Raw genomic sequence first — 25614 nt, 5'->3', positions numbered from 1 at the left:
ATGATAATAATATCGGCCAATTAACAAGACCGTCTTGCAGCAGGGTTTATGGATGGTTCAAACTTTACGTCAATTCATTGGATTATCTGTATGCACATGATAAAATACAGGTACCTAAATGTCATCATTTTAACGACTATAAAAATTATGTGATATACATTGTATTTCGAAGTTTTACTAATGGTACTGAAATTTAAAACGAAACAAGAAATTCCTAAAAATTTATTTCCAAAAATACATCCAAGTTCACTTGGCAATAAAGACTAGATTTTATGAAATGATTCAAAACCGAAAAAAAAAAAGAAATCCTGACAGATCTCTCGTATGAACCCATTGCTTTACTCTTACCTAGCTTTAATCCCACCACAATCAGCTAATTATCAGGTATAATCTTGGTTAACAGAAGCCTAATAGTGACAGTCGCCTTTATTGATAACAAACTCGGTTCTAGTCCCACCTCTCTCTCTCTCTCTCTCTCTCTCTCTCTCTCTCTCTCTCTCTCTCTCTCTCTCTCTCTCTTGTATACACATGTAGGCCTACTCTTTGGAAAACTGTCAGAAGAAGGCGCCTTTGTTGAGAACAAACTCGGTTCTAGTCTCTCTCTCTCTCTCTCTCTCTCTCTCTCTCTCTCTCTCTCTCTCTCTCTCTCACACACACACAGTAGACTGTGATTCCTTTCATCACATGACATCAATTCTTTTAAAACCTGTAAAGTATATAGTAATTTCTCTATTTTTCCAAAGCTATTATGGAAGGAATAATCAAGGGATAGAGAATGTGACGGGTTTCAAAGGTCTTGGCAACGTTGCAAATGAAAACAGAGCATATTTCATAAGTTTCTGTTATTATTATTATTATTATTATTATTAAATGTTAAGCTACAACCCTAGTTGGAAAAGCAGGATGCTATAAGCCCAGGGGCTCCAACTGGGAAAATAGCCCAGTGAGGAAAGGAAATAAAGAAAAAGAAAATATTTTAAGCACAGTAACAACATTAAAATAAATATTTCCTATAAAAACTATAAAAACTTTAACAAAACAAGAGGAAGAGAAACTAGATAGAAGTGTGCTCGAGTGTACCCTCAAGCAAGAGAACTCTAACCCAAGACAGTGGAAGACCATAGTACAGAGGTTATGGCACTACCCAAGACTAGAGAACAACGGTTTGATTTTGGAGTGTCCTCCTAGAAGAGCTGCTTACCATAGCTGAAGAGTCTTTCTACCCTCACCAAGAGGAAAGTAGCCACTGAACAATTACAGTGTAGTAGTTAACCCCTTGGGTGAAGAAGAATTGTTTGGCAATCTCAGTGTTGTCAGGTGTATGAGGAGAGGAGAATCTGTAAAGAATAGGCCAGACTATTCGGTGTCTGCGTAGGCAAAGGGAAAGAACCGTAACCAGAGAGAAGGGTCCTATGTAGTACTGTCTGGCCAGTCAAAGGACCCCATAACTCTCTAGCGGTAGTATCTCAACCGGCGGTTGGTGGCCAGGCCAACCTACTACCTATAATCTTGTCATTTTTTTTTTTGTCCAAGAACATCCACAAATGGACTACACCATGCGGAAGTTATAAAAATCAAATAGGTCGCATTGCCATTAATAAAGAGAGAAGAAGGACTCTGAGAAATGCAAGAAGCTACACAGGTACAGATATTGATAGTGATCACCAGCTCCTCATTGCCGCAATAAAATTAAAACTGAAAGCACCCAATAGAAAGATAGATAGAATACCTAGGTTTGATACAACTAAGCTTCTAGAAGATGAGCACAGAGAAACATTTGCAATTGCATGTAGGAATCAATTTGCAGTCTTAGAGAGTTTAAGAAACAAAGAGCTGACAATTAATGAAGAATGGTGAGATATTAAGAACATATATTAGTCAGTTGGTAGTGAAGTCTTGGGACACGCAGTTACAAGGAGAAAGCCATGGATATCGAATGATACTTGGAATACTATAGAAAGGAGACAAAGACAAATTGATTGTAGAAAAGTTTTCGAGGAAGTAATGAAAATTACACGATAGAACAAGCTAAGTATTCCAGTATTGATAGTGAAATCAAAATAAAAGCCACGAATGACTGTAGAGAATATTTAGACAGTAAAGCACATGAGGCTGACAAAACTATGAATTCAGGGAGTGGCTATGGTGTAAGAATCGCTCATAGAATTATTAATGAAATCTTTACTGGGGCAAAGAAGAAGAAGCATATACCCATCAAAAAGAGAGATGGATCTGTTATAACAACAGACGATGAAGAAAGACAGCGTTGGATGGAACATGAGATTATGAATAGGAGATATAAAAGGAATAATTTGATTGATATACCTGAAGCTAGTGAAAACCTTGATGTGCCCATGAATGAATTCAGTGTGTTTGAAGTCGAAGCTATCATTAAAAACTCAAGAGATGGAAAGCCCGTGTATACGATGGAATAACTGCCGAGATGATACTGGCTGAAAATGAAGTGACCCCTAGAATACATACAAGATTATTTTGTAGAATGTGGCATGAATACGCAAACCCTGATGAATGGGAGTTAGGAATGTTGTTGAAAATGGCAAAAAAGTGAGACCTGAATGATTGCAATAATTAAGGAACCCTGACACTTACGTCAGTCGTTATGAAAATATATAGTATGCTTATTCTAAAGAGACTGGACAGAATGATTGATGAAAAGCTGAGAGATGAACGAGCAGGATTTAGAAAAGGTAGAAGTTGCACTGACCAAATTTTCATTTTGAAACATGTTGTACAGCAATGCGTAGAATATAGAAATTAACTTTTAATGGTATCTATGGACTATGAAAAAGCCTTTGATAGTGTGCACAGGCCAATTTTGTGCAGAGTCTTGCGTTATTGTGGAATTCCTCTTAAATATGTGAATTTAATTAAGTCTGTTCATAAGCATAGCAAGTGCAAAGTTAACGTTAATGGAGTCCTAACAAATGAATCTCCAGTGAACAGCGGAATACACAAAGGGAATGGATTTTGTAATGCGTAAAACAGTCGGAGATGGTGGAGAACGAATGGGCTGGATTGGTGATAGGATATTAGCAGACATAGAATATGCTAATGATGCTAATAGCAGAGCACCACAAGATTTGCAATCCTTGCTTACCAGAGAACTTGAAATATCACACGAAGTTGGGCTCAAGATAAATAAAAGAAAGACAGAGATGATGAGAACAGAGTATGCAATGGAAGATGAAATATCATTGGGAGGAGAAAGGATTAATGAAGCGGAATCATTTAAATATTTAGGAACTATAATCTTCAATACAGGGTCTTTAGAATTAGAGTTTAAGGGAGGCTTTAAAGAACCAAATCAGACAATTGCTAGGTCAAGTAAAATTTGGAAATCAAATCACGTGAAATTTCATATAAAAATCAGACTATTCATCAGTTTAGTGAGATCGATGTAACTATATACAGACCCTGTGCTTGTAGCATCCTGCTTTTCCAACTATGGTTGTAGCTTAGCAAGTAGTAGTAGTAATAATAATAATAATAATAATAATAATAATAATAATAATGAGTTATGGTATGACAATGAAACATTCTCTAATAGATTTAGTAGATTTGAGAACAAAGCCCTCAGAAGGATGTTGGGAGTTAAATGGCAGGACAGAATTAGAAATGAACTATAAGAGATTACTCGAGTGCCATATGTGGATGAGATCATAATGAGGGGTACATGGAGATAGTTTGGTCATGCTCTTCGCATTCCCCAAGAGAGATTAGTTCACCAAACGTTCAGCTGGGCTCCACAAGGCACTAGAAGAGTTGTAAGACCCAGACCTACATGGCTAAGGACTATGAAGCGTGAGCTATGAGATGATGAATGGAGAAGGGTTGAATTAAAACCTCAAGATAGAGACGTCTGGCGAAAAATAACTTTGCGTCAATAGGCGTAGGAGGCGATGGTGATGATGATTATGGATATCAGATGACCTTAATTTCTAACAATCCGACATTCCATAACTGTTTCCTATACAGCATCGCTCCGTGTTTGACATTTCAATTAATTAGTTACATACCTTTTAAATGCCATAAAATTCTGCCTATTTTTGTTATTTTCTCTGTGTATAGAAATATGATAAAAAAGATAATAATCATAAAGGTACGAAGATCAAGCGAAACTTCTACTTCTTCCCTCCAGAGGTCATACGAGAGTAGGTCAGGCAAAAAAATGAAAAAAAAACCTCGGGTTTCTTTGTTCTCTGCATAAAACCTTGGAAACAATAGATTATATTAACATGAGAGAGAGAGAGAGAGAGAGAGAGAGAGAGAGAGAGAGAGAGAGAGAGAGAGAGAGAGAGAGAGAGAGAGAGAATCCAATTAGTGTTCACTGAATTCATTATATTATACAAAATTTGTAACAAAGGGAGCTACAGTAGTTGCGAATAAAAAAATACGTAGAAAACGCGTCCGGTAGCCATTTTTTACGTGACATAGATGTCATTACGATTACACCAATATTGATTAATTTTAGTAAAAAATGTATGGCGAAAGAATTACAAAATTTTTTGCAACTTACTTCTATGTAAAAATTAATCACCTTTGTTTACTTAATGATGCTGTAACTCTTAAAAAAAAAAAAAAAAAAAAAAAAAAACGGCTTATAAAGATCTGACTAGAGGTGCCCTTGTATAATTTTCTTTATCATCCGCATGACGCCGGTTTGATAATCCAAAAGATTGGTCTCTATTTTTATCAAACTTCTAAACACATGACTGATCCAAAGCAGTTTTTAAAAGATTTACTTTAGCTAGATATTTTTCCCCAGGACAGTGTACTGCTAAATCCTTTAGGTAATTTTTAATCAAGTTTCAAAAACTCTAAAGTATGTCTGAGTCTCCATCATTGATTCTCGTATATAGCGTGATAATTTTGTGCTAATAAAGTTTGTTTCTTCAATGCTATTATCCATCTTTCTCACATAAAGGGTACAGTTACATAAATAAAAAAGGTTCCATATTGTAACTTCTAACATCTAAAAATGGACAACTACACCAATGCAAAGAAACAAAGATGTCTTGAATTCATATGGTATAAGCTTACCTTATACTTTCCTTTCTAACATTGGCCACTGCTCTGGCATAATCTTCAAAATCATAAGTTGGTAGATTGACCAAAAGCTCTACCATCATATGGTAGGTTGAGTTGCACACTGCTCCAGTAAGGTCACTCAATTGTTCTTGGGTACTGGGAGGACGTTGAATTTCTTCAGAAACCGGAGGAGTATCAGTCCCACAGACCTCATTAGAATCACAAGGTCCAGTCCGTCCACTCCCGCCGGAGCGATATACGTCAAATTCATTACTCTTCTTATATGTTTGCTTCAAATTTTCTAAAACGTCACTTAGGGTTGTGCTCCCGTAACAGACTGGGAAGGCTTGGGCGCAGTAATCTAAAATGTCATCATTCAAATTTATCAGCTGAGTTTTCACTTCTTTGCTTCTTGTCATGTTTATTGAATCAGCTTCCGTTGGTATGAGGCTAAATACAGTCAGGCCACCACGATTGATTGCCAAGTAATCCAATATGCGCTTAGCTCTCTCAAGAACTATCTGGTAACCTTCATAATTCACACTCTTGAAATTCATATAGACTATGAGCTGACGCAAGGGGTTATTTGACTCTGTGATCAAGTCATGTATGTTGTAATGGTCTGTGAGATTCAGAGTTACGTGCAGAGTGCAGTTTCGTAGTGTATCCATTAGTGTGTTATTAGGAGCATGACCAAATATGACAAGATTTTGATCACGTGGGGACTTTTCTGTCCCTTGCAGCTTCAGTTGGAAAGATTCTAAGCGTTTATAATTTCGGTCAATATAGGCAAACCCTCCATGAAGCTTACTGCTTGTGAAAATCCTATTCTTATCCTGGCGAACTCCCGGAATGTATGGGTAGCTTTCTGGAGGACTTTCACGACTTTTAGTCAAGCTAGGCATGTATGAACCACCAACGCGATTGAACATTTCCTCAGTGTAACTGCGCTCATTATCGAATTTCAGTAAATCTCTATCATCTACTTTCATGGCCTTTTTCCCAGTTCCAAAGAGTGGAGATAATACATTTAATAGGAAATCACCAGGCTTCTTTTTCACTCCCGTCTCCTCAAAAGGAACATAAGTCGGTTTGAAACTGGGGATGTATACCTTACTCTGGGGTATCTCCTTCTTCTTTTCGGGCACCCATTCATTTGGGTTTGGAATAAATGGACCAAATGGAAGCTTGGGTGGAATAAATGCTGGAATAAGAACATCAAGGTTTACAGACTCTTTTTTTTCTTTGACTTCACCGAAAGTTTCTGCTGTTGTAGTTACATTTAAAGAAGGCTCTTCTGTCATTGCATTAGCTGGTGTGGTAGGAGATATTGTTGGAGAGATTTCACCTGTTATGTTTTTGTATTTAGATGGAGAGGATGTTACAGACACCTTATCTGTTGTTTCAGTAATGGGTAGTTCACCATCGTTCTCATTTAAAGGATAAGGCTTTACTGTAGGATAAACTTTTTTCTTTTTTGGATAATTATAGACTCTTTTACGTGCTGTTGTTGTAATAGTCTGAGGAGCAGGTGTTGTTGTAATGGTCTGAGGAGCAGGTGTTGTAGTGCTGGTGATTGCAAAATTCGTTACTGCAGAATTTCTATGTATGTCTTGAGCAGAGGTTTCTTCCTTTACATGCGTTGGGTAGAAGTCAGTCACTTCTTTTGGCGAGTCGTGAATGTTGTTGGCAATTTCTGTATTCAGTAATGTAGATAAATCATTTGGTATATCATTGGAATCTGACTGAAATTCCCCTAAATCTCCTGAAGCTTCATAGTCAGCTTCTATTTTCTTGTGGTACCCTTTGAAGTCCATTTTCCTTTGGAAGCTGTCAGTATGAACATGGGTTCTGTCTCCATATGTATAAGGCTTACTCTTGCTCATCTTGAGGTGTTTTGAATGGGGACTTTTATCATATGTTGGCATTCCAGTAGAGCGAGCGTTTTCGTATGTTGTTCCACGAACAATTTCCTCCTCAGTTTTCAAGTGCTTGTGCATCTGGCCCCAAGAATAAGTTCTCCTTGTGGCATGTTTATCATGTTTGTGTCTTGTCCTCTTATTCCTGAGTGGAATCGACGTATCTCCGATTTCACCATCAAGATCATCATCAAGTGGAGTCTCATAGCGTTGCCAAGGAGGCAGTTCATATGAATTTGTTATTGACAGTAAATTATCAATGTCACTTTCATCAGCAGAAACCTCTACGACCGGAGATTTTAAATTACTGGGGAGCTCTCCATTCTGTTCTAAATTGTATTTTTCTAGTTGTGCTTTCTTGTGCTTACTGTGCCTAACCCTTCTAGAAGTCAGTGAATCCTGAAGGACCATTTCAGAATAGGACTGCTTTTGACTTAACCTTTTCCCTTCACCATCAAGCCTCATTGTGTCTCTCTTCACAATGCTTATAATCATTCTTTCGGTGTTCTCAAGCACGGTTTCACAGCCATCACTTTTGTTCAACACCTCTAAGTTACTCTCTACAGCACCATCTGAACTAAAAAGTGTTTGATTTCCGCTAAAGTCTTCCAAAGTCTGGTTCTCACTTTCACTGTGCTCTGTATGATTTTGATTTTGGGTAGTAGCTCTATTCAGCAACTCTCCTTCTCCACCAGGAGAGTCCCAATACCCATCAACCCTTTCATCCTCCGAAGAACTGAAGTGTTCGCCTTCCACCGTCACCTGGCTTCCCCGAGTGCTAGCATTAAACGTATCTTTGTCAAGACCGTAAACTCCTGCGCCGAGAAGCCTCACACTAGGACCCACCAAATTCCTGCAAAGAGTAAAATGAGGTTACACTGGGTCATATGGGTAAGTAAATATGCAACTTCGTTTGCCATACAGTTTTGCTTTACCAATATTACTCAATCAGCATCATCATATGACCCATGCCAACCTCATTTTATTCTGCTGCACAGGAAGTTGCATACGTGTATATATGCTCTGTTGTATTGTGAAATGAAATATCATTCTAATAACTTCCGTCTTGTATGATATGCACTTTATATTGTGTATTTTCACAGTTTAATGAAAATTGTAACAGTTCTTTACAGTATTTTTGTCTCAATTAGAAAAAAAAAAAACTATGTTATTGGTATCTAATCTACTTTTGTGAAGTTTTAAAATCTACAGCTACTATGTAAAAGAATGTTTTTACAATATAAAGCTATCATGTAAAATAAACTATAAAGTACGCATATTTTGTAAACTTTTTGCTTTTTTGTAAAATATCATCGGCAACTGTCATAATTTTACATTAGTTATTTATAAGTATCTAAATTGTATAACTTGAAAATTTCTAAATTACAGGTATTATATAGGCCTACGCAGCAATACATTATTTTTCAAATTTACAGTAGATATGGAAAAAAAATAAATGCGATTTGTACATTTAAAACCACTATTTTATACAAAGATAATTTTTATGTAAATTATGGACATTTTCAAAATGTTTACTTATAGGCCTAAGCTCAATATGGAACCAATGAAATTCATAAATATTTTCTAAGTACCGAATTACGAGGAAATGCAAATAATTACAAGAGATTACTAAATTTTGAACTGATGGGCATACAAGAATTGATTTCTGGAATTTGGTCCATAGGCCTATATGAGCATTACGAAGTAGCAGTTATTATTATTATTATTATTATTATTATTATTATTATTATTAGCTAAGCTATAACCCTAGTCGGAAAAGCAGGATGCTATAGGCTCAAGGGCTCCAAAAGGGAAAAATAATCAATGACGAAAGGAAATAAGGAAATTAATAAACTACAAGGAAAGTAATGAACAATTAACATGAATATTTTAAGAACAGTAACAACATTAAAATAAATCTTACATATATAAACTCTTAAAAACTTCAAAATAAAGAAGAGGAAGAGAAATAAGATAGAACAGAGTGTCAGACTGTACCCTCAAGCTAGAGAACTCTAATTCAAGACAGTGGTAGGCCATGGTACAGAGGCTATGGCACTGCCCAAGACTAGAGAACAATGGTTTGATTTTGGAGTAAGAAGAGATTGAATAGAAAGATGTAAGAATGGTAGTCGGAACGGAAGTAAAGTAGAAGCATATAAAGTGTAGAAAACGCAGCAAATCATTATTATTATTATTATTATTATTATTATTATTATTATTATTATTATTATTATTATTATTATTATTATTATTATTAATAGTTAAACTACAACCCAAGTTGGAAACGCAGTTTGCTATAGGCTCAAGGGCTCCAAAAGGGGAAAATAACCCAATGACGAAAGGAAATAAGGAAATAAATAAACTACAAGAGAAGTAATGAACAAATAATATAAACATTCAAGAACAGTAACAACATTCAAACAGACCTTTCATTTATTATATAAACTATAAAAAGAGAATTCTACTAGTCTGTTCAACACGAAAACATTGAAGTTTTGGAGTGCACTACCAACGCCTAGAGCCCTAGACCAACACCCACCTACAGAGAACTGAGAGAAGGCAGGCTTGAATAGCGTAGGGTGAGGATTGTGAGGAGACCACCGTGGTGAGGAGGGGTTTTAGAATCCTTTTTGAAAAGGTCCCTGGATGTTTGGAAGTGTAAATAAAAAAAGAAAAAAAAAATAGATACGGAGGAAGTGAGGTAAACACTGTCTTATATACTTGCTTTTAGTTCATCGTTTGAACAGCAAAGACCTATTTCGTTCTAGGATACCTTTCGGTATTCCATCAGTAAATCGTAGATTTGATAAATATTATTAATACTGATAAAACTTCATGCTATAATTATAATTCTTATGAGTCTCAAGATAAACACTGTTTCATGTAACCCAACTAATTTGATTACTGATTTTGAGATGATTGTCTCCGATAACTTTAATTTAGAAATGTTTCAATACATACGTATTTATTAGGGAATCTAGTTGGTTGTAAGTCTCTACATCTATAATAAAAGTATTTGAAGTTCACTTAACGAATATCAGTCGCATTACAGTTTTCCGACTAGATCAAATCATAAAATTAAATCAGGAAAATGCCATCGGCAGACGCATGCTTCAATTGGCACATCAATACACGATATATATATATATATATATATATATATATATATATATATATATATATATATATATATATATATATATATATATATATATCATCTCGTCCTACGCCTATTGACAAAAAGAGCTTCTTCATTCTTCATCTCCTACTTCTCACTTCATAGTCCTCAGCCATGTAGGTCTGGGTTTTTTAACTCTTCTAGTGCCTTGTGGGCCCCAGTTAAACGTTTTGTGGAGACCAGTAAAGCGTGCAAAGCCCAGTTAACGTTTTGGGAGTACAGTCAACGGTTTTGTGGAGTTCATTTATATATCTATCTATCTATCTATCTATATATATATATATATATATATATATATATATATATATATATATATATATATATATAGGTGCCGGTTTAGTATGTGGCCTACTTTGTTTATTCAGGTTTAGTATGTGACCTACCTGGCTTGTTAGGTTAGGTTAGGTTAGTTTAGACCACATACTAAAACAAATAGAATTTCGTAGGCCATATTCGAAAGGTAGGCCACATACTAATCCAGCACACACACACACACACACACACACACACATATATATATATATATATATATATATATATATATATATATATATATATATATAATGTGTGTGTATACGCACGTGCGCGAATGCCATTGCTAAATGGTTCCGAGCTCAGCCTAACCTAACCTAACATAAATAACAACAGCTAAAATTCGGTGCAAACAACTGCTAGGGTTGGAAAAGGTGCCGTGGGACTATAGTAAACCTAACAACCCATCGAGATACAATATATATATATATATATATATATATATATATATATATATATATACACGTGTGTGTATTATACGAATTAAGAAACTAGTTAAAGATTAGACCAATACTTACGATGATTGTTCTTGTATAGGAGGTAAGGCTGTGAGGACCCAGAAGAGGCATATTGTCCTGAAAAACCACGAAGAGAAAGCAACTGATGTCGGCCACTCCCTGGAAAGAGGAAAAAGTAATTAGTTATTAATGGACATTTCCTTTCCTCACTGGGCTATTTTTCCCTGTTGGAGCCCTTGGGCTTATATCATCCTGCTTTTCCAATTAGGGTTGTAGTTTAGCTAATAATAATAATAATAATAATAATAATAATAATAACGGATTTGGCTTGAACACGATCACTTTTTCCGGTTTCCCTTGAGCAAGCAAAAAGAAAACACACACACACACACACACACACACAAGGCCAGCCAATTTGAAGGCAGTACAGCATTCGCTTATGTTCACTTGTTACAGTACTTGAGATTATAGTGAATTGGAAGTTACATAGAATGGATATTTGTATTAGAGCAAAGAATATTTTCATTAGGCAAAAACTGGAGTCAGAAAACGTGCTCATGAAACATTACATTTAAGAATTGGATGGTAGGCCTACAGAAATAATTGCTAGGAATATCTTATGTGATGCTATTTCTAAATATATTTAAAATGCAGTATATTAAACAAGTAATTTGGTAAATAAAGTAGAATGTACGGATGCCAAATGGATATGCTAACGATTTATCCTTGAAAGCCAATACTGAAATATCGTTATAAAAATCCGGAGATTGAACTGTGGGTGGGGGAGACTCGGAGCCAATCACCGTATAGTTAAGCCACAGAAAAAAAAAATAACTGTGACCACATTTAGATAAATCTAAAAATCTCTCTAACAATCACTTTATCCAATACGGATGCATCCATAAAATTCAATTGAAAATATCCCGTATTTTTTGTTTTTTCTTTTTTTTTTTATAGAAATCTGGTGGTCGGTTTCTAGACCGAGATGCAAACCAACTTACTTTGAAGATGATGTTTCACAACAATTAAATATGAAAAGTTTGTTCTTTAAAACTAGTAACACAAAGTTATGCTAAACTTAGAGGTCAAGTGATCACCAGTTTCAACAATAAACGAAAGTTGAATATAATTTTGGTTTACAAATTCATGTGCATCAAGGTCAGGAGAAGCTGTGACATTTAATAATGGGTCAAAGGCTCCAGTGACCTTACAGTCCTTTACATGGTCTTTAATAACTTAGAATTTTAGATCTAGAAAAAACTGTCATTTTCGTAAATATTCACCTAGGGATTTCTTCTCAAATCTTGATGTATTGGTGTATTTTTTTTATTGTTCTTGATTATAAAAGGTTCTACCCTTTTGCTTTTCATCAAATTCTAACATTTTACTCTGCAAAAGCGTGATAGGCAAATTAGTATAGAGACATGAGGTTAGGCCAGTATCATCAAGTCTCCTGTTTCCATATTCCACTGAATGTAAAACAAACTGAATATGCCAATAACGACAAATATCTGCAGTTCGCGTATCAAATAATAGCACCGGCAAAAGGTTAAATGAACCTTCATTGGAAGGAATGAGTTTCAATCCCTCTTAATCAAACCTTTAATGATTCCAAATGCCTCATTAGTTTCTTCGTTGTCACAGTAGCCTTTGAGAAAGAATGGGAATGGAAGTATTGAAGTGCCTCAGTCCTACACTTCACTTCACTCAGCCGCTCAAGCATGTGTGACTGGACCTTAACGGGTTCACAAAACTAAACAGACTTTGGCAAACTTGAGACTTCAGTTTTCGAACTGGGTGAGGATTAACGATATGGGTGCATCTCCATTAATTCAACATGTCTCTGTTATTATTATTATTATTATTATTATTATTATTATTATTATTGACCAAGCTACAACCGCAATTGGTAAAGAAAATCCTTCAAGCCCAAGGTTCCCAACAAGGAAAGCAGCTCAGTGCGGAAAATAAATGATATATAGAATAAACTATAAAAAGAGAAATAAATAAGTGTATAAAGATGAATATAAAAAATAAACAGATAAGTAGCATACAATAATGAGACTGGTTAACCCGCTCAGTTTCACTTTTTGGTTCTATTTAATTATGGAAATAAGAATGATACGATGAATGAATGTTCGAATAGTTCCAAGTCAGTATTGTTTCTGTTAACTCCACAGTTTTCTCTAGGGCAACCACAGAAGCAGCTTCAGAATAATGTCACGACTTGAAACATTCCGATAGTAAACAAAAATCTCATACAATCTTAAGTACAAAAGACAGCTCATTTTATGAAAGAAATATAGAGAAACAAGCGTAATAAAAAAAGAAAAAGAAAACTCGGAAGTAATAATGATGATGCTTACAATAATTGGATAATGTCAATAGCTTTAAATTGCAAAGGCTTCACAGAAGTGTAGAAAAATCCATTTAAATGTATATTATTATTATTATTATTATTATTATTATTATTTGCTAAGCTACAACCCTAGTTGGAAAAGCAGGATACTATAAGCTCAGGGGCTCCAACAGGGAAAATAGCCTAGTGAGGAAAGGAAACAAAAAAAAATACATCTTAAAAACAGTAACATTAGAATAAATATTCCCTATATGAACTATAAAAACGTTAACAAAACAAGAGGGTGAGAAATTAGATAGAATAGTGTGCCCGAGTGTACTCTCAAGCAAGAGAATCAAGCTTGTACACTGTGCTCTCGCCTCTTGGTTAAACCCCAAAATGCCTCATTTCCGAGGGGTGTTCACTTGTAATGCCTAATTGTCAAAGCCCAAGAGCACATATAGGTATATAAACTTTAGACCTCTGATGGGAGTAACGGTTAAGTTGAAAGGCTGAAGAATGAGAAGCAGACGTAACTCGTGGTAGCCTACAGTCCATTTCTTTTATCGAGGCAGATTTGCACAGACTCGCAGCGGTGCCCTTTTAGCTCGGAAAATTTTCCTGATCGCTGATTGGTTAGAATTATCTAGTCCAACAAATCAGCGATCAGGAAAATTTTTCGAGCTAAAAGGGCACCGCTGCGAGTCGGTGCAAATCTGCATCGCTAAAAGAAATTGACTATAGTGCAATATGATGGCTAACCAGTGTGTGTTCCCAAGGACGGGGTGAGAGGAATAACTTACTTTGTATCAAAGGAAAGATGACTAAGAATCGTAAGAAGTTTATCATCCGGGGATACAGACCGAGACCTCTCACTGGTGAGCCAAACGTCCTAACCAATGGATTATTATTATCATTGCTAAGCTACAACCCTAGCTGGAAAAGCAGGATGCTATATGCCTATGGGCTCCAACAAGAAAATTAGCACAGTGAGGAAAGGAAATAAGTTGATATATAAACTACAAGAGAATTAATGAAGAATTAAAATAAAATATTTTAAGCATACCCTTGAGCACTCTATTCTAAGACAATGGAAGACCATGGAGGCTATGACACTAGTCACACTACCCAGACTAGAGAATAATGGTTTGATTTTGAAGTATCCTTCTCCTAGAAGAGCTTCTTACCACAGTTTGAGTCTCTTCTACCCTTACCAAGAGGAAAGTAACCACTGAACAATTACAGTGCAGTGGTTAACCCCTTGAGAGCAAAAGAATTGTTCGTTAATTTCAGTGTTGTCAGGTGTATGACAGCGGAGAATGAGGAAAGAATACATCAGACTAATCGCTGTATGTGTAGGCAAAGGAAAATTGAGTCATAAGCAGAGCTTGCTCTATTTACGGCTCATTTTCCAATATATTTCTCTAGCCAGTCAAAGGCAAGATGGAATAAGATAAGGTGAGTTCCCGCGCATGGTGATGGGAGCTCGACTGTGCTCTGTGACGTCACCTGGAGAGTTCCGAGCGTTTAGTTGACAGCTGTCCTGTACAACCAGCCTTATTATTCGTGCCTCTTTTTGGATTCCGAACATTGCATTTATGAAAGTAGGTTAATGTCTTTATGACTATAATTCCAAAATACGTATTATGATAGGGAATATACATTAATAGCAAAGAATAAAAATTCACGTATGACAAAAGCTTTATTCCAATATTTCATTAAAAATCTTATTACAATCATCTCTCTCTCTCTCTCTCTCTCTCTCTCTCTCTCTCTCTCTCTCTCGTTTCAATGAAATAAATTTTCAATATTACTGAACTTCTTCTTTTATCTTTTTCACAACTTTGCTATAAAAATTTTCCTTCTTAGTTTATTTTTATTCTAAAATTTAGCCGACTTCTAGTAATAAAAATCTCATTACCTCCGGAACATCAGTATTGGTGGCTTTGAATATATCAATAAGATATGAAACGTCTTTGACTCCTGGTTTTAGAGTATGACCATAAAAATTTTTGAATAAATATTCCATATTTTGTAGATTTTCTCTAAAATGATTACATGACCTATATAATACCTTTCTCTTTACAAGTGATATCGTATTATCGACTTTCATCTACATAAACTGAGCCTAATGATGTACTGTATACTTATTTCTAAATTTAAAAGCCACGACCCCTCCCATCAAAGAACTTAAGGACTCCTTTTCTATCAGTGTTTCAGGTTTTATTTCTATTAAATCTTTTACTTGATTTTCCTGTCTCGGTCTCATTGTTAACAGGCAGAAGGTGCTTCATGAGACACGCAGAGATATTTAACTCGGAATCTAGATAATTGGGAGCAACATTTAACCTTTGACATGAACCATTTATATTTAAGCACTCTGTAATGACACAAGGTGTACAGTAGCTTTATCATTATTACAAACATTAAGACCTTAACTCGTTAATTATTCTCTTTACCTACTATGTATAACCGCAGTATATATTAAAATTCCAAAGGTTACGGATGACCGTGGCAATGACCAATTTGTCTTATGTAAGAAAAGGGATGTTCGACTGTGTCTTGACATAGCCGTCTTGTCATCAAGAACTGTAATCCTTACAGACCATGCAACGTGTTAAACGATAATCCTTTTAATGGAACGGAAACTTTTTGCCTTTCACTTAAGCATTAATAACAAAATAAAGCATCTATTTCAACTTGACGTGGAGAGTTCGAGAAAGCACCTCTACCTTTCTTTACGACATACTTCATTTACAAGTTATTCAAGCCAAACCAACTAAAAATCCAAGATATAAGATCCGATGTTTCATTACAAAACTGTCATTCCAATAAGCCTTTGTTACTACAAAATTTGATGGAATTGGCCACTGAGGAAGAGAGTAGCTGAACTGCTGTTTCTCTCATTGACGTTTATAACCTCACACGTTTAAGTGACTCATTAATTTTGTAGGGTATTTTGAGATTATGTACTGATAAAGGTACGATTTTTTACATAGATTTTGAGGTAATGATTTTATCTCAAACCTGAAAACCGTAGTCTATTGAATCATTTTGAATTAAGTTGATTAGATTGGGTGGTTCTGCCGAGACGAAAACTTTTCAAAAATTTCGAAGCAACAAAATTTATTTTTTATTATAATCTGAAGCTTAAATAATAGCATTTATACATACGAAAAAATTCTTGTAAATTTCTCTCTCTCTCTCTCTCTCTCTCTCTCTCTCTCTCTCTCTCTCTCTCTCTCTCTCTCTCTCTCTCTCTCTCTCTCATCTTCAGAAACATTCTTCCCATCATAGCTAAATATTTACTTGGATGAGGAATATAATTGATATATCCATATATGCTCGTGGATTTTTTAAGTGAGCCTATTCATATACAGTTCACCTAGTTGCCCAAAATGCTACATGCAACATATGCCTAGTAAATGAAACTAAAGTGACGAGATATTAGTGATAGGCTTACCCGAATCCCAATAGTAATTACATTATTATAAAGATTTTGTGTCAGTATGGCAGTCTTAGGGCAACAATTGCGCAACTCGTGCCTATGGTTTCTGGAAAAATCATTGGGTTGGAAATGTGACGAACAAATTCGAGCATATTTGGCATTGATACCATCATTTTCTTTGCATATGTTCATCCACTTCTTACATAGTTCTGCATCTTTTGGGAGACGGAAAAATCTATTTTCTTTTCACCACCAACAGTTATATTGGTCATATGAGAATTGGAGCACCCATATATTACACACATAACCATTATGAATCTGTCAACGCAAATGAAAACAAGAACGCCTGTAGGAAAAGAGATAAAAAATCGGCATATTTCCCGCCTATATGTCGCCTGGCTGAACTATCCAGGTGACGCCATGCGCGCGAGTGAAGAAAACGGGACCTCTAGGTAAATCACCTTATCTTATTCCATCTTGGTCAAAGGACTGGCGGCAGTATCTCAATATTTTACTCGGCAACGTTTTATATTGTAGACACTTTCATTTCATTTGAAATAGATAAGTTTCTATAAGGAAATGGGAGGGTACCAAAATCTTATAAGACCTAGTTGACATGTCATATGAAATTGTGCCATAGCTTGATATAATCAAAATCCAACCGACAAGAGAATTTAATTATGATCCTTAATTTTCATCCATATAGCTATTGATCCTTTAAAATCAACAGAATGAGTAGGCCTGCCCCATACTCAATATATCTAAAATCTAAATTTGTAGAATTTGAACAAAAGGTTCGGAGAATATAACATATTCTTTGTACTCTTCCAGAATAATGGGTAAAGATTACCCAGTGCTTATAATTTATATATGTTTAAATGACCTAAAAATTAGAAATAACAGGAGTTACATTTCAAAATGTCACATTTAGATTAAAGAATTTGATAGACGAAACGGAAACTAAGCAATATAAAGACGTCTACTCACATAAAATGAAAACTTAAGACAGTCCAGTGGTGTCTTGTCTGAAGTTTCAATTCCAGAAGGAAGCCTTAGTCTAATTAGGCAACTTTAGCGTTTCCGAGGCGGTTGCCTAAGTTTTCCTCTCGTGTCCAGCTGCAATGGCTTATCGAACGACCGTTGACTAAAACAAAAGCGCTACAGTCAACGTAACATTTCGTAAAAAGAAAAAAAAACTGTATATATTATACTTCCTTGTATGGTTGTATTTCTAAATGTGTAAATACATAAGAACTTAATGCTATTGAGAATGAGGGGGAGAAACTGGCTAACTGGTAGTCAGTTCACTATACACCAAGTTCTTGTCTTCTATTCGGGCTACTGACATTGTTCTTTTAGCACACACACACACACACGCTGCTGGGGTATGCAGTTGGGTTTACGATTGTATTACTTTCGTTTCGTTGTTAACAGTAACCGTAGTGTATGATGAAGTCAGATTTACTGAGGAGATTTAAATATCAATTGGTAAAAGAAAAGAAAAAAATGGTGATTGTTAAAAAGGATGCCCACGAAAATCTCATGCTTGAATTAGAGGAGTTTAACGGTAATTAAGGTAAGTGCGTTTACGCATTCTAGCATTTTATCAAATAACGTTCTTATATGAAGGCGTATTACGTGAAACATGTATACTTTTTCTAGTTGCTTATTTTTCTATATGTTTATCTATTGGTGTTAAATCTGACCAATGGTTTCTGGCGTAAGTTTGTTATCCCTTTTACCCCCAAAGGACGTACTAGTACGTTTCATAAAAGCCATCCCTTTACCCCCATGGACGTACCGGTACGTCCTTGCGAAAAAAATGCTATAAAAATTATTTTTTTCATATCTTTTATAATTTTTTGAAAAAATTCAGGTATTTTCCAAGAGAATGAAACCAACCTGACCTCTCTACGACAAAATTTAAGGCTGTTAGAGCAATTTAAAACAAATATACTGCAATATGTGCTGGGAAAAAAATAACCCCTTGGGGGTTAAGGGTTGGAAATTTCCAAATAACCTGGGGGTTGAAGGGTTAATACCGAGATCTGAAGTAGTTGTTTATAAATAACCTATTTATATACTGAATGTGCTTTTACGAAGACCAAGAATTATAGACGAGATGAGAGAGAGACCTAATTATTTTCTGGGTAACGTTTCGGAAGAGGGTAAGTTAAGAAAACAAACGATATAAAAATGTAGTAGGCCTACAGGCTGACGACTATGATGAAAAAAAGAAAATGTAATGCCTAAGACCGTTGACTAGTCGGACAAGGGTTGACATTTAATGGCTTTGAAATGATTTTGGCAATAATGTGCATTCTCAGAGGGGCTGTATTTTGAGTTGCAGTAGAATTCGAAGTTAATTTCGGCCACATAAGGAAATTTTCCTGTATCTTGGGTTGCAGAAGAATTAGAACTCAAGGTCTAACTGTTCGGGCACACAACTATTGCGTCGGATTGAAAAACAACAGCTCGGCTTGAAAGATTGGTTACGTGATTGATATAGTCTGGGCAAAGAAATTATGAATTTAAAACGGATTTTGACGTAGGAAAAAATCTATTTTTGGGTGAGATAGCCATGTCGTCCTGATGGAAGTTCCCTTCGGCAGCTTCCTACTGTATAATATTTCTGCGAGTGATATTAAAAGAGAATTACAGTCAGGTATCACGGGGTTCTATTCTAACCCCAGAACGACTATCCTAAGATATCGTGTATAGCGTGCCAATGACACCCATCTATCAAAATTATAACGCATTAATGTACTAACTAATTCAACTAACTTGCTTGCAAGAGGTCATATGAACTTTATGATTGGTTTATTAGTAGAAAGGCGTTCAAAAGATTCATGTAGGCGGATATATTACGATGAGGTTCACAAGAAAGTTGAAAATCAAGGACATAGGCCTAGTGTAGAAAGTAATTTTATGAATGGTATGAATTTTGCTAATAAAGTGTGGAGATGGATGGTAATTTACCAGTCAATATAGATATTTGTATTGACTGGGTGATAGGCCTACAGAGAGATAGCCATATCATAGTCGTGTGATCGATGAATTTCAGGAATTTTTATATAATGATCTAGTTTGGTACCAGATTTTGTTGAATGGTTATAACAGTTATACACTGAATTTTGTAAGCTCTGTCTGAAAACCAAATGTACTCCCAGCCTAACCTCACGGTACTGCATCCTAACCTGGCACCTGTTTCCCTAACCTAACCCTGTGGAAGCGATGTAAAATGTTTGTTCGTGTCAAGAGGTTAACTTAAGCAACGTAATATTGAGTATTGCAAAACTTACCACACATAACCCTTGATATTTTTTATTGTTATATTGAATAACTGACATATCGATTCTCAAATTACTTAACTTTCTAAGATAACCCACTTTTATTCCATACCTTTTCACGAAGGTGAGCGATTTGACTCGTATAACTTGCGCAACTATTATAAGATTTTACCAAAATTTTTATACAAAGATTTTATCATGCGCTTTTCTCACAGCTTTTAGTAATGGCGCAGTGAAAGGTAAATGCTTACGGAACTCATAACTACTTACTTGATTTGTGTTTATCTTGACCATTTGAACAGATTTTTTCCTATATCTGAAGCACTTTTTCATAAAATCAGTTATTACTAAAATATTGTTTTGAGTAGCGTTTGTTATAAATGGCACCGTATTTATAGTGGTAACTAATGAAGCTAACGTAGTTTAATGAGCTGCCACCTATGCACAGTTTTATGAATGACGAATATTCGACAGCAACCGATTATCTGCGTAGAATATTGTGAAATGATTATAGTTGCAAGACTCAATATATATATATATATATATATATATATATATATATATATATATATATATATATATATATATATATATATATATATATATAATTTCTGAATAGTGAAACCTTAACGTAGTTTAAAGGTTTGTGTATCGCCAGGATCGACAAAGCTGCACTAGTCAGGGTCACCCATAAAGGTTTCTTTGCTGTCTGCTACCAGACAAGTCTCCCGCCATCACCAACCCACAGTGACCTGCGTGATGAGGAAAACTGGTAATACGTTGGCCAAGGCACTAGTCACCCGTTGAGATATTACTGTCAGAGAGTTATTGGGTTCTTAAACTGGCCAGAAAGTACTATATTAGATCTCTTTCTAGTTACGGCTCATTTTCCCCCTGCGTATACATACACCGAATAGTCAGGCTTATTCTTTACACATTCTCCTCTCCTGAAGTGTCTCGTAACCCTAGTGTCCTATTGTAATTGTACCTGACTGAACGTAAATTAGAGATATTCATTCATGGAATTACAAATCACAACTCTAAAATGTAGCAGATTACCTCTGTCATCAAATAGTGACATGAAGCACTTTTACCACATGGCGCAATTATGTTTACCAAGTAACAATATAATTCTATGGATAATATATACTACAGTAAAATAAGAAACATCAAAGTGTATGATTATGTAAATTAAAACCTCGTAGCAACGTCGTAGTTGTCATAGCTTATTGGATTTGTACCAACATTTTTTTTTAAAGCCAACTAAGTATACATGCTGAGAAGCCAAACACATTTTCTGCCTACTATTACATCCGACGGAAGTGGTATAAAAGAAGTTGTTAATATTAGCGAGCTTCGAAGAAACGTGTAGAAATAAAGCAAGTTATCAAGGGCCCTTTGTAAAATATTTCATTAGCCTACCGTGTCAGTTAAGAGAAGACCTCTCTTGCAATTTATTTGTTACGTTTGAGTAGGAAATCCCAGTTCGCCGTGACCACAAGTTTTGTTGTAAAAGTTGGTATTAGGTCTTTCCGCTTACATTGCTTAGGCTTCAGCGGATAGACAATGCCTCGGAGAGTTATTTTTTACCAATTGTTTCACGTTTCAACGTATTATGCCAAACGCATTCTGCTCTCATATTAAAGGCTTGTCATACGTGTTGTTTTTATACCTAGACCGTGGGTGTTGCACGGAATTTCTAGACTATGAAAAGGGGATTCGATAAAAAAAAACTTTGTCTACATTGTCATGGTCAAGTTGTATCAATGACCATACGGTGAAAGGTAATTTACTTTTTCATTTTAATTAAAATTAACTCTTACTTCATAGGATGAATATATCGAATTCTCTCAGTTAAGTGTCAACTTAATTGCAATATTAATGATGATAGGGGAAGGTTCTAGCTATATTTACTAGATATATCAAAATTAAGATGGGGCGTTTATTTTCTTGAAATATGGTATTGATGATTTTTAAGAGATTTAAAAATAGATAAGTAGGTTTGAGAGACGAGTTTGGTTATCAATGATGACAGAATAGCTCAAGCCTGTGGATCATGGGGTAGGTTGATGATAGTGCAGACGACTTGAGGTGAGGTGACTGTTGGAAGAACTTGAATATGTACAGTTTATAAGGAGAAACGCTTTTATATTGCTAAATTATATAAAGGAAAGTGCAGAGACGAGGTTTAGTATTTGTGGGGGTAGTGAAGGAGGGAAAACAGTACTTCTATAACAGATGGTGGTAGAGAGGAAAGAGGTAAATTGTAAGTTATAAAAGGGACCGCAGTAAATGAAACTATCAAAAGCGTTGAAAGGCATCTATGGTAATGCATGTAGACATTTTTTTTTATTAAAGATTCAACTGGAGATTAAACGTACAAGAAAGCTAAAGATTGTGTGACCTTGGTGACACAGGGATATATGTAAGCACAAGAAGGGTGCTCAATAAAAAAAAAAAAAAGGTTACTTGCGTGAAAATGTTGGAGTAGAGTTTGCTTTTTCTATATGTAGGCCTACTGTGGTTCGATTATGTGTAGAGAAGGCACGATATGTTTGTCTCAAAGTGGAAGAGGCTAGTAGAATCAAAGACAATTTTTGTTTATCAAAGGGTAAAAACTGTAAAAATAGAGATCACTAGATTCATGTTGGCCTATAGTACGGGGTTTGATAAACTACTGATGAATCTTTTTGTATGAATGTGTGTAGGGAAGGAATTAGAATACACAAACTTTTCACAAAAGACGCACTAATCAGAGAATTATTATTATTATTATCATTATTATTATTATTATTATTATTATTATTATTATTATTATTATTATTATTCACCTGGTGAGTTTCATAGCATCCTAGAGTCTGTTACTGGGAACAGACTCTTTAATGTTGAGGTAAGATTTTATTTCTTAAGAAGTGGAATTATCATAATCACAAAATATAAGGGAATTTATCCGTTGATATTTCCAGATTCTGATGTATAGAATATATATATATATATATATATATATATATATATATATATATATATATATATATATATATATATATATACTAAAGGACTTGGAATTTCTTGTTAATAATAATAATAATAATAATAATAATAATAATAATAATAATTAGGACCTTTTCAATCGCAGCAATTTCAAAATAAATTCTAAAGGGTGAATTTTTTACACTAAATCGTTGATGTGCCCAATTTTGAATCTGCAATACGAAAGCTTATTTTGTTACCACATTTATTTATTAATTTCAAGTGTACTATTGTGGTGATTTATATTAGTGATTAGGCCTAACATAAGTAAAATTTTATCATCTATAAATACTGTGGATTCTACTGTTTCACTGTTTTAGGAGTAAACGTATTATTATTATTATTATTATTATTATTATTATTATTATTATTATTATTATTATTATTAAGAAAGTTTTATAAGATTTTTGGCGGTCAGTCTATTTTGAAGAAATGTGTTAATTCTTTCATTTTACCTTGTTTCGAGTATTGCTCTTCTGTCTGGTCTTCAGCTGCTGATTCTCATCTTAATTTAATGGACAGAAACTTACGGTCTGTTAAATTTCTTATTCCTGATCTTGATAATAATCTCTGGCACTGTCCTTCAATTAGTTCATTATGCATATTGCATAAGACTTTTCATAATACTGACCATCCTTTACATTCAGATCTTCCTGGACAGTTCCATCCTGTTCGTATTACTAGGTATGCAGATAATTCTAATAGTTAGGCTTTCTCCATCATGAGGTTCATTACAACACAGTAATCTAAAAGTTTTATTCCAGCTGTGACCAAGTTGTGGAATGATCTTCCTAATCGAGTAGTTGAATCAGTGGAACTTCAAACGTTCAAACTTGCAGCAAATGTTTTTATGTTGAACAGGCTGACATAAGTCTTTTTTTGTTTACATTTGAAATATCTGTTTTAATGGTGTTATCGTGTTTAAAAAATTTTATCTCAATTGTTCATTATTTTTCATATCGTTTATTTATTTCTTTAATTCCTTTCCTCACTGGGCTGTTTTTCTCTGTTGGAGCCCTTGGGCTTATAGCATCTTGCTTTTCCAACTAGGGTCGTAGCATAGCTAGTAATAATAATAATAATAATAATAATAATAATAATAATAATAATAATAATAATAATAATAAAATGCAGTCGTTTCTAGTCCACTGGACAACAAAGGTCTCAGACATGTCCTCCTTCATGTCTGAGGTTTGCCGACCAGTTTTCATCACCACGCTGGCCATTACGGATTGGTGATGGTGGGAGACTTTGGTCTGATCACTCACAGCAAATCAACCCGGTATAGGTGACGCTGACTAGTACAGTTTTGATGATCATGGCGATACACAAACCCTTTCACCACGTCAAGGTATCCCAACTTAGAGAGTTTTTATAACACCATATAAAGACAATGACTATAATCATTAGCAAATCCTCATTATCACTATATAATGTGACAAATTTGGAAAAAAAATGGCAGCATATGAAAGTGACTATCAGCAAAATTCTATCTTAAGATTAAGTGTATTCATCATGGTGGCAGCACACGTGAGAAAGCTTCTAAAGTTAAGCAGGAAAGTGAGTCTAAAATGGATTTTGTTAAGGAACGGAAAGACCTAATCTGTGAAGAACTAAAAAGCAGGAGAAGAGACAAAGAGGAGTCTGAAAGACAAAGAAGGGCTGCAAGACGTAAATCTCATTATAAGGATGTAAACTTGAAATGTCAAGAGTAAAGGCGGATGCTTATAGCAGGACTCAACAATGTAGTGTAAGCAATACTCGCGTTCCTTTAGCTAGTGCAAAGCACACGTTACTGAGAGAGAGAGAGAGAGAGAGAGAGAGAGAGAGAGAGAGAGAGAGAGAGAGAGAGAGATTAACATACATTTTAACATGATCAAAATATGTAAAATATCCAAAACAGGTTTTTCTCTGTAGTCACAACAGATTGGAAATGAGAAGCACGATTACATGGACACGTCATGAAAGATTGGAGAGGTTTCCAGATTCCCAAGTCTTTTCTAGTGTGTAGGCCTATCCAGATGAAACCTCGAACTAAGATAGTCTGAAGAAGGCACTATTGACGAGACACGAGATAGTGTCAAAGGATTTTCGGAGAAATTTCCAGCGACTAAACCAGGACAAGACAAATTGAGATTGTTTAATAGTTCATTGCAAGGATACAGTGAAACTTCAATAGATGGATTGAAGTATATTATCATTATTATTAGCCAAGCTACAACCCTAGTTGGAAAAGCAAGATGCTATAAGCCTAAGGGCTCTAACAGCGAAAAATAGCCCAGTGAGGAAAGGAAATAGGGAAATAGATAAACGATATTAGAAGTAATGAACAATTAGAATAGAATATTTAAAAAAAAATAACATTAAAACAGATATTTGAAATATAAACTATAAAAGGACTTATGTAAGCCTGTTCAACATAAAAACATTTGCTGCGCGTTTGAACTTTTTAAAGTTCTACTGATTCAACTACCCGATTAGGAAGATCATTCCACAAATTGGTCACAGCTGGAATAAAACTTCTAGAGTACTGTGTAGCATTGAGCCTCGTGATGGAGAAGGCATGGCTATTAGAATTAAAAGTCTAGT

General features: G+C 35.0%; 1 protein-coding gene and 1 long non-coding RNA gene across 2 annotated transcripts in view; one reads left to right on the top strand and one right to left on the bottom strand.

The window, feature by feature from the left end:
* LOC137634533 (uncharacterized) overlaps positions 1 to 7601 on the bottom strand; it is a 30684-nt gene extending 23083 nt beyond the window's left edge. The window contains exon 1 of the mRNA XM_068366985.1: positions 5062 to 7601. Within this exon, the coding sequence (XP_068223086.1) occupies positions 5062 to 7463 (2402 nt within the window). The 5' untranslated portion in view covers positions 7464 to 7601. The remainder of the gene's footprint in view (positions 1 to 5061) is intronic.
* A 10567-nt stretch (positions 7602 to 18168) lies between these two features.
* The window catches only part of LOC137634535 (uncharacterized), a 77545-nt gene continuing 70099 nt past the window's right edge, over positions 18169 to 25614 (top strand). The window contains exon 1 of the long non-coding RNA XR_011042523.1: positions 18169 to 18281. This is a non-coding gene — a long non-coding RNA (uncharacterized lncRNA). The remainder of the gene's footprint in view (positions 18282 to 25614) is intronic.

This window comes from Palaemon carinicauda, chromosome 44 (genome assembly GCF_036898095.1).
Source record: "Palaemon carinicauda isolate YSFRI2023 chromosome 44, ASM3689809v2, whole genome shotgun sequence".
Classification (NCBI taxonomy): Eukaryota; Metazoa; Arthropoda; class Malacostraca; order Decapoda; family Palaemonidae; genus Palaemon; species Palaemon carinicauda.
This window is presented reverse-complemented; position numbering and strand designations above follow the sequence as displayed.